General features: G+C 35.9%; 1 protein-coding gene across 1 annotated transcript in view; it reads left to right on the forward strand.

Annotated features, from left to right (window-relative positions):
* The window catches only part of pcyt2 (phosphate cytidylyltransferase 2, ethanolamine), an 80,567-nt gene that overhangs the window by 15,249 nt on the left and 54,596 nt on the right, over positions 1-10,722 (forward strand). Inside the window, exons 2-3 of the mRNA XM_028819283.2 lie at positions 1,422-1,510; positions 2,898-3,059. Of these exons, the coding sequence (XP_028675116.1) occupies positions 1,422-1,510; positions 2,898-3,059 (251 nt within the window). The remainder of the gene's footprint in view (positions 1-1,421; positions 1,511-2,897; positions 3,060-10,722) is intronic.

Below are 10,722 nucleotides of genomic sequence, written 5' to 3' on the forward strand. Positions count from 1 at the left end.
ACATTATAAGTCATGTTTTTTGAATTATTAGAAACTAAAGCTTTTCATTTTATTTATGTGAAAATCAAAGCTTTGGTATTATAAGTTGCTGGAAATTATTGTACTTTCTGGCTTCAGTGCTCCCTCAATTTCATTGCTTAATGGATACTTGACTTGCATTTATTTATGGCTTACTGAGTTTGTCTTTTATTCCTAATTGTATACAGTTGGCTCTTGGACCTCAACTTTATTTCGTCAGCCTTATGTATCAGCCTTCTCCATATGTCACACGTTTTTCTATGTTCTTAGGCTTAGTTCGTTCTAAACACAGATAAATTTGAAAACACCATTTTTATTCTTAAAAATGTTCTGACCAATTTATAGTTTTCAGGTCGTTTTCTAAAAGTTTATCATATACACTGAAACAGCAAAAATGCATAGTGACTTATCAGCCAAAAGCACCGTTTAGTTATGGAGTAAACCCTAAGTACAACAACATACTTTATTTATATAGCACATGTTTGTGTAAAGAATGAAGTTCAGATTGCTTTCCAAGTTAATGAAAAAGTCAAAAGAATGAGGGAAAACAATTTGTACTTTTTTGTGACGATAGTCAATGAAGTACAAATGCTTTTAAAGGTTACAAATGGATATAAGGTTACCAAAGCCTTGGTAAATATAGAAGGCAGCCCTGCCAAAAACTAATATAGCAAAATAATAAAGTTTTTGAAAGCCCAAAACTTTTCGGCTAATGCAGAGAAGTTAGGAAAAGAATACCCCCACTGTACAGATGAGATCACGAGACAAAAGCGAAGTTAGTACCTCATCACATGGCAGTTATATTTAAGCATTTTCTAAAACTGCTATGTGAGACCTGACATTTCCAAATTTATACACTTTGAAGAGTGTTTTTGAAACAATTAGTTTCAGTCCTTGAAAATGCCATTTCAGTGTGGATGGAAGCACACTCTCCTGTCACTGCATCTGGTCTGCTTATGAGGGACAGTGTGATGGAACAAAACCATCATTTGTGGACTTGTTGTCTGCTTTCTGTTTCTAACATATCTCCTTATCTGTCTTTATCTTAAAACTGTTCTAAGTGAGCTTCATTCAGAATAGGTCATTTTATAGGCAGTTGATGACAGATTCTTTTGAATAGAGTATCTGTGGCTGAATGGTATAGGTATGGGTCGGGGAAATAGAATGAAAGTATATAAGTGATCGATTTGAACAAGTTAAATCCGGATTTGAAGTATTTTTAATTTGTAACCATTCTGTTTATCAGTTCCTGAATGTCAATGAAAAATACTAATTAGTTGATACTGTTTGTTATTGACTGAATCATTTGCCTTGAAATTGGAGCTACATTTGAAATTAAATTGTGTTTATTGGATGTTACTTTGTGTATAGTAATGCTGATGTGTTTCTGTTTCTTGTTTCAGCTATGACATGGTTCATTATGGTCACTCCAACCAGCTCCGGCAGGCACGGGCCATGGGTGATTACCTTATAGTTGGAGTTCACACAGACGGTATTATTTTTAAATACTTAATAATTGATGTGATACTATGAAGTATGTGCCATCTGATAATATCACTGCATTCAGAATGTTCATAATTTTATTATCCTCAATACCTTTTTTTTCACCTGTCTGGCTTTGTTCCAAATGTCCACCCTGCTCGGTACAGACAGTAACCTTGGATCTAGCTGATCTCTCCAAGGTTCTCTTTGTTTTTTATTTCCCCCAGAATAATTATAGGGGTTCATATTATGGATCATTTCTTCTCCAGTCTCATTAGACTAATTTATTAAGGGTAGTTGTATTTCAGTTTCCTGATGACGTAGCTGTGAGGGTCACTAGGGTAGACATATATGCCAAGGACAGTTGCCTGTGTTGTCACAGTAACATTTGCCTGTGTTGTCACAGTAACATTTGCTAGGTCAAGCGGATGCAGAGTGAGTAGGTTGATTTTTCAGAAGTTGTTTACTTTACAGCACACACTGCAGTGTGTCATCAGTAGGTGTTGTCCTTCTAGTTCACTAGCAAGCAAATAAATACTAATTCAACTGGCCCTGTTTAGTCTAGTTTATTGTTACAAGGGTTACATTATCTGTCTTTGACAAATGCTTTTGGTACCAAAATAATCTCTTGATTTTAGAACGTTTATTGGGAGCTCAGGGCTTTTAGTTTAGGAATGGGTACAATAAACATGTGATCCTGTCAGTGCTAGAAAATTAGTATTACAAAATCCCAATTCTCTAAACAAATTTTATAACATTTTTGCAGGACCAGCGTTTATTTAACAGTGAAAATGAATAATGTGCTTCCAGTTTCTGTGAAGCCTGCTTTTTTATGTTGGCAGAAAGACGAGACAGGATGCTACCTACACCTAAAAACAGTCTTGTCCAGCGCTTTGCAGCATACTATCTTATGTGCCCCACGTCCATTAATTTAGCCTGATTTGTCCTTCACTGTATTTGTAGCTTGTTGTGTAGTATGCATCAGAAATTAAATGCATTGTCAAGTAATTTTAGCTATGACTTCCTACACCAACAACATGGGCATAACTCAGTTTGCCTATCCCCTTAATCTCTCAGCAGTTGGATTGTTAACTTAATATTGAAAATTGTCCAATATATAAGTGTTCAGGTTAATTGAAAACCAACAGAAAGGGTGACATATGGGGCCTTTAATGAAGTCTGTTTTACAGAGAGTACATGAGAGCCTGAATGTGCAATACCAAGTTTTAATATGGGATCAGTTCTATATATGATACACAAATTTAGGACATTCCTGTTCTGAAGATATATATATTATGTAACTATATAATATAAATACATTTGTTGCTGTAGGCACTGCAATATGTACAATACAGCATTCTGAATTTATATATATATATATATTTTTTATCCCTTAGAGGAAATTTCTAAGCACAAAGGCCCCCCTGTCTTTACACAAGAAGAGAGATACAAGATGGTACGTGCAATTAAATGGGTTAATGAAATAGTAGAAGGTGCACCATACGTTACAACCTTGGAAACCTTGGACAAGTACAGCTGTGATTTCTGCGTTCATGGAGGTAATAGTTTTCATTGAGTATTTTGTGGAAGGATGGGTGATTTAATGAGGATCATTTCTAAATTCCAGCATTTAGGCATTAGTTCACTTCCTTATTTGGGCAACTTGTCTGTAGAGTTGGCATGCTGTCCTGGTGTTCCAGTGAGTTTACTTTCATAAACGAAAGATTTCTGTTAGGTTGACTGGCTTCTCGAAGCTGAATTTTAAATGCTGGTGTATGTTATGTGTGTGAGTTTAATCAAAATGGAGTATCCACTACTGTAAAAATCCGAAAGATATAAATAACTTGCTTACTGGGAAAATGACCAAAATATAAAGTAAGCAGAACCCGAAACAGGTATCTATATATATTTATTTAAAATGTGTATAAAATAAAAGAGAAAAAGTTGTCAAAGTATATAATTCCACTCTATATTTTAAATAACGAAAATGCAGTTATTATAGAATAAAGAATTGTGCATTAAACAAAAACTTTTACAAGTAACCACAATGCAGTCTACAATGGAAAAATGGAATGTTCCCACAAATTAGTTATAAACCCAAATTAAATATCCCACATGTAATACAACAAAAGTTGCAAACACAACAAAAACATATATATAAATTGATGTTCTACACATGCCAATGGGCCATGCAAAAAATACAAACTGAATGTATTGTAAATACTGTACAAAAACAAACAAAAAAATACAATATATATATATATATATATATATATATATATATATATATACATACACAAATACAGTATAATTATATAGCAAACAATAATAGAAAAAATAATTAGCCGTGTGAGCCAACTGAAAGAAGAACTATGAGACCTGATTGTTTACAGTAATTATCAAAAAGAATATATAATGAAGCCTAGATAGGCAAAACATAAGAACAAGTGACACTGGCCAACACATTTCAAGGAAGAACCTCTTCTTCAGGGCACAGCAAAACAATAATGAACTTAAAAAATTAAACACTGAATAAGTGAAAAATAACATATGACCATTAACCACCACCAATCCTTTTGATATAGGGACAGGGACTAATAATAGTAGATCCATCTATCATCCATCAATCAATTGACCAAAAATGAAAGCTGTATGAACTATAAAAATAAACACATAAATTATCACAAATGTATAAGCACTTCATAAAGAAACTATTTAGCAAAAGGTGAAGCTCACCTCACACCCATACATACATAAATAAATAAATATAGAAGAAAAGCAACTGAGGGGGCTTACATTATAAAGTTGAAACAACTTGTGTACCTCACACACTCCACATAACACAGAAGTCTGCATCTGTCTGACCGGAAATGAAAGCAAGAGAATGTAGACACTTGGGTATATCACAGAAAGTACACCCAGTCAAGAGAGGTGGATCAGACATACTAGGGTGTAATTTAAATATATCCCAATGTTTCAAAATGATACATCTAATCTGATTAGCATAGTAGAAATATGTAAGATTACATACTATCCTATTAGTAGCCGAAGGTTTCGTCTCTGATGTAAGTGGTTTATTAGTGTGAAAAGCAAGTTTGAATGCCCTCTTGATGCAGGTTTTAGAGTATTTGTGTAAAAGACACAGATTAGCTGTGTAAAAGACAAGCTTTCATATCCCAAGCATGTTTAATAAAATTGTTCTGTTCTGAGTGAATACGAAGACTGCAAAAAAACTAAGATACGGGTAAATTATGGATAAAGGATCGGGGTAAAAATTAGAACCGTGTAGTAAAGTATTATGAAATGAAATGAGTTATTTTGCACATACACATTTACAACTAAAAATGAAATGGAAGTGACACTGTAATTGATTGTTAATAATAGATTAAGATTTCAATTGTTAATATGGTTGAAGAATTGCAATTCTTCCGAAGTACCTTTCCAAATCAGAACAATATTATCAATATAACGAAGCCAAATCACTAAATGATCAATAAAACAATTCTCCAAAGAAAAAATGAATTATTTTTCAAAGGCTGACGCACATAAAGTAGCTATACTAGGGCTAAAGCTGCTCCCATTGCAAGCATTTATGCTGATGATAAAAATTATTATTAAATGCAAAATAATTCCAACCTAAAGAAATATGTGAATGTTGTACAATAACATCAATCAGATTGCATTGGTAAGCTGAAAATTGTAGTGAAGTAGTTTGACTTATGTTTGTCCATGGTGGCCATAATAAGGCCATCCTCATACACAGCATCCTGTAACAGCTGTATAAAATGTGCAGAATCAGAATTGGAAGAATCCTAACTCTCCTCTAATAAGTCAGTGGAAAACCAATGCTTTATATTATTTGAAGTTGGAAAAAATCAAATTCTCAGTTACAGGATCTATACAGAAATTTTTCAAAACCTGGCAGGATCTAATCAATAATATTTTAGAATAAGAAGAAATAATAATTTCCGCATTTCTTTTCCTTCTCCATTTATTTTTTTTGCCCTATTAAACTCAATAATTTAGGCATGTTTACAAGCCTTAAGTATTACTCCTTTGGCCATACTCTCCTTCTCAGGGGTGGGGTTTGATTTGTTTTTCAATCCTATTTTTTGTAAAAATTGATCTATTTGTACGGAAAGACTACAATAAAATTAATGAAAAAATAAATAAAAAGTGCAGAATCTTTGACTTAGGAACATGGCAATGGTACAAACGGTGAAATATAAAAGTCAATAAATTGAGTTAACGGTTGTAAAATAGAGTTTACAGCAGAAGTATAGGACGACGTGGCAGATTCTCCAGATTTTTATGTAGTTTTGGTAATAGATAAAAAACAAGGAAATGAGTATAAATTACATAGAAATGTTGCGTTTTTCTCTGTAATAGTGTTCGACATCATAGCTTGATTAATCACAGAATTTAACAAAGAGGCAATATGAGGAGTAGGATCTCTCTTGAGTAGCTCATAACACAAAGTGTCACTTAATTGTCTAAGTCCCTCCTGTACACAGAGGATATGAATCCGCAGTTGCACCCCCTTATCAGCTTGCAATATCATGATGTTAGAATAATTTTTTAATTCATTTAGTCCATTCCGTTCATGTCTGGAAATATTCGTAAATGGCTTGTGTTTAATATTTTTTGGTAAATATGTCAATTTCTGAACTTACAAGAAATGGGGATGTTAATATGTATTTGTGAGTTTAATCAGCAATGGACTTTCTTGTATAGGTCTGGTCTCTACCTATCATTCTCTCCAGGAGGACATACCCCAGATGCATGAATGTTGAAAACATAGAGTGACTTGTTTAGGAGTCAAGATATTTAATGCTACTCTATCAGCATATGTATTGTTTGAATTGACAGCAAAATATATTATCTTTTGTTAGTTTTCATTTTGATTCTTTTCTTCATTTGGGGTATTAAAGTAGAAACTGCAAGTATAGTTGTTATTTATCTAATTGGTCTGACAGCTTTGGATGAAAGTAAGATGAGCTAAGTTTAATCTTAACAATATCCTGCCTAATTTGGGAGCAGTCTGTGTCTCTGAAGATTCTCGGGTGATCGGCAGGCATGATGAGCCCCAACAGGCCACCTCAAAAGCTTGTAGTTGTACTTGCAGTCTCAGTCATTAGGGGGATTGAAGTTCAGGTTTGCTTCAGAGACCGAGAATCTTGCACGGTGTGTTGCCTTCCGGGTGCAGAGGTGGGAGTCCTCCGTGGAAGTGTGGATAGGTTCTTGGCCAGAGCAAGGGTGGATCTACTTGTCATAGTCTATGCTCGAACAAATGACATGTATGTAAGGGTAACCTTTCAGTTCTGTGATCCAAATTTAAAGAGTTAGGTGCCAGTCAAGTCTTCTCTGAAGTTCTGCCTGTGCCATGCTCCAGTCCAGGTAAGATTGAGGAGATTAGAAGAATTAACGCATTGCTCAAATCTTGGTGTAGGGTAGAAGGGTATAGGTTTATGGAGCATTGGGACTCCTTTTGGAACAGATGAGACCTGTTACGCCATGACAGGTTACATCTGAACTGGAGGGGCACCAGTGTGTTGGGGAGGCATATGTTAGGTTAGTCAAGGATTTCTTAAGATTTAGTTTGTTAGGGGGGGGGCAGGTTTTGAACTCTGCAGGAACAAAGAATAGTGTTAAAATAAAAATGCACAGCATTGTAAATTCTAAATGCCTTAATGCTAGAAATATCAAAAATAAAACAAGTGAGTTGGAGTTGTGTATAGAGGAGCATAATTATGATATTACAGCAATAACGGAAACCTGTAACACAGGGATATACAGTTTTTTTAGGAAGGATAGACAGAAGAGAAAAGGAGGTGGGGTTGCTGTTTATGTCAAACAGAATTTAAAGGCAAGTCCTCTTAACTTGGATGATGAGCCCCTTCTTAGTGAGGACATGTGGCTTCACATGGAAAGCATTAGGGGAAAGAGGGTCTTATTTTAGGAGTGTGTTATAGACTGTCCAATGCAAACAGTAATTTTAACAAATATCTTTTTTAGTAGTATTAAAAAGGCAAGTTTACAGGGGGATATTATAGTCATGTGGAACTTTACTCAAATATTAACTGGATAACCTTGCAAATAGCAGAGCGCAAGAGTATGAGTTTTTAGAAGTAATCAGTGACTGTTTTTAGCACAGTATGTTCCCTTTTAGGGCTAATTATTTTTTTCCTTTTGTCCCAGGGCTGAATATCTTTCCAAAAAACTCTTTCCTAAAAAGCACATAAAGCAATGGTTTCAAACATACAGTTAGGTCCATAAATATTTGGACAGAGACAACTTTTTTCTAATTTTGGTTCTGTACGTTACCACAATGAATTTTAAATGAATCAACTCAGATGCAGTTGAAGTGCAGACTTTCAGCTTTAATTCAGTGGGGTGAACAAATCGATTGCATATAAATGTGAGGCAACTAAAGCATTTTTTGAACACAATCCCTTCATTTCAAGGGCTCAAAAGTAATTGGACAAATTAAATAACTGGAAATAAAATGTTCATTTCTAATACTTGGTTGAAAACCCTTTGCTGGCAATGACAGCCTGAAGTCTTGAACTCATGGACATCACCAGATGCTGGGTTTCCTCCTTTTTAATGCTCTGCCAGGCCTTTACTGCAGTGGCTTTCAGTTGCTGTTTGTTTGTGGGCCTTTCTGTGAAATGCATGCTCAATTGGGTTAAGATCAGGTGACTGACTTGGCCATTCAAGAATTTTCCACTTCTTTGCTTTAATAAACTCCTGGGTTGCTTTGGCTGTATGTTTTGGGTCATTGTCCATCTGTATCATGAAACGCCGCCCAATCAATTTGACTGCATTTAGCTGGATTTGAGCAGACAGTATGTCTCTGAACACCTCAGAATTCATTCGGCTGCTTCAGTCCTGTGTCACATCATCAATAAACACTATTGTCCCAGTGCCACTGGCAGCCATGCATGCCCAAGCCATCACACTGCCTCCACCGTGTTTTATAGATGATGTGGTATGCTTTGGATAATGAGCTGTTCCACGCCTTCTCCATACTTTTTTCTTGCCATCATTCTGGTAGAGGTTGATCTTGGTTTCATCTGTCCAAAGAATGTTTTTCTATAACTGTGCTGGCTTTTTTAGATGTTCTTTAGCAAAGTCCAATCTAGCCTTTCTATTCTTGAGGCTTATGAGTGGCTTGCACCTTGCAGTGCACCCTCTGTATTTACTTTCATGCAGTCCTTCTCTTTATGGTAGACTTGGATATTGATACACCTACCCCCTGGAGAGTGGTTGTTCACTTGGTTGGCGTTGTGAAGGGGTTTTCTCTTCACCATGGAAATGATTCTGCGATCATTCCACCACTGTTGTCTTCCGTGGACGTCCAAGTCTTTTTGCGTTGCTGAGTTCACCAGTGCTTGCTTTCTTTCTCAGGATGTACCAAACTGTAGATTTTGCCACTCGTAATATTGTAGCAATTTCTTGGATGGGTTTTTTCTGTTTTCACAGCTTAAGGATGGCTTCTTTCACCTGCATGGAGAGCTCCTTTGACCGCATGTTGTCTGTTCACAGCAAAATCTTTCACATGCAAGCACCACACCTCAAATCAACTCCAGGCCTTTTATCTGCTTAATTGATAATGACATAACGACGGACTTGCCCACACCTGCCCATGAAATAGCCTTTGAGTCAATTGTCCAATTACCTTTGAGCCCCTGAAATGAAGGGATTGTGTTAAAAAATGCTTTAGTTGCCTCACATTTTTATGCAATCGTTTTGTTCACCCCACTGAATTAAAGCTGAAAGTCTGCACTTTAACTGCATCTGAGTTGTTTCATTTAAAATTCATTGTGGTAATTAATGTACAGAACCAAAATTAGAAAAAAGTTGTGTCTGTCCAGATATTTATGGACCTAACTGTAAATCAACATAGAATACTTATTTATGACAAATGTCACTCAGTTTTATGTTCCATGAGCTTCTACGGTATGTAAATTCACATACGTTTTACATACCTGTTTGTCTCATCACTCATAAACTGAAAGGCATTTTCTGGATAAAAAAACAGCTTGAAGTAGTTGAGTGGCTGGTAATCCATAGTGTCCTCTAGCACACCGTGTCATTTGGTGAAGTACAGTTGCCAGCTTGCCTCCTGTACAGCAAAGTCTGTATAGTCCTCCCAGGGCGAACATTGCCATAACCACGTCAGCAACATGAGTACGTTCAGCACTGTGATCAGTCGGTAACCAATAAGTTGATAATAAGTCATACTCTGAATCAGCAAGTATATGCAAAAAATAAATAAACAACATGCTTTGTCACCCAATGTCGATGCCATTCTAGACATAGATCCATGGTCTACTTTAATGATAAAGTAAGCTACAAGGTTAAAGTGGACATTTCGAGTTTAAAGCCGAAATTACCACTATAATCACAAAATAGACCTTTTCACCGTATCCTTAATTTTTTTCTCTGTGGCTCAAATACGCTGCTGTAAATTCTGATGCCGTTGTGAAGGTGCAGAAAAAGACGGCACAGAAGATGGTATGTGAGACTTTTAAAATGTATCGTGTCATTACTTTGGAGAATATGCGACGCTTGAATATAAAAGCACCACAAATGAATTTGTATGTTGAGATTTTACTTCACTACATCGAATCATTTCATCAAACATCAAAGCACACACATTGATCTTGGAGGATCCTCAAAGTGACTTTCTGTCACATATAGATAGTAAACTGAGATTCTGACTTTTTGCTGGTACTACAACTCGGACATTCATCACACGTTAATTTCTGAGGACGTGCTCAGAGGACGCGTCAAATGAACGCTGGGAACGTGTGGCAGCCATGATGTGTGTACATAAAAGCTTATACTTCACGGTCAGAACACTTAAGTACGGAGACAGTTAAGGATCAGTAGAACAGGTTTTAAATGTAATGCAGGACAGATGCAGACCTAAATTTGGGATTAGTGGGAAATTTAAAAAAAGCTCTGCAGTGAATTAACAAAGTTAAAAAAGAAGTTGCCAAAGATAAAACTGCTGTATAAGTTATATAAGACTGATAATTCCAAAGTGAATTGTAGGGCATATGAGAACATGCGGGCAACCATTAAGAAGGATATTAGAGAGGCTACGTTTGAGAGGAATATGGCAGATAAGGCTATGACCATAAGAGATTCTTACAGAATTTTAGCAGTAAAAGAGCAGTCAAGGAGTTGATGAAGTTTGGAAATTGTAGGGGG

This window comes from Erpetoichthys calabaricus, chromosome 14 (assembly GCF_900747795.2).
Source record: "Erpetoichthys calabaricus chromosome 14, fErpCal1.3, whole genome shotgun sequence".
In the NCBI taxonomy this organism is placed as follows: domain Eukaryota; kingdom Metazoa; phylum Chordata; class Cladistia; order Polypteriformes; family Polypteridae; genus Erpetoichthys; species Erpetoichthys calabaricus.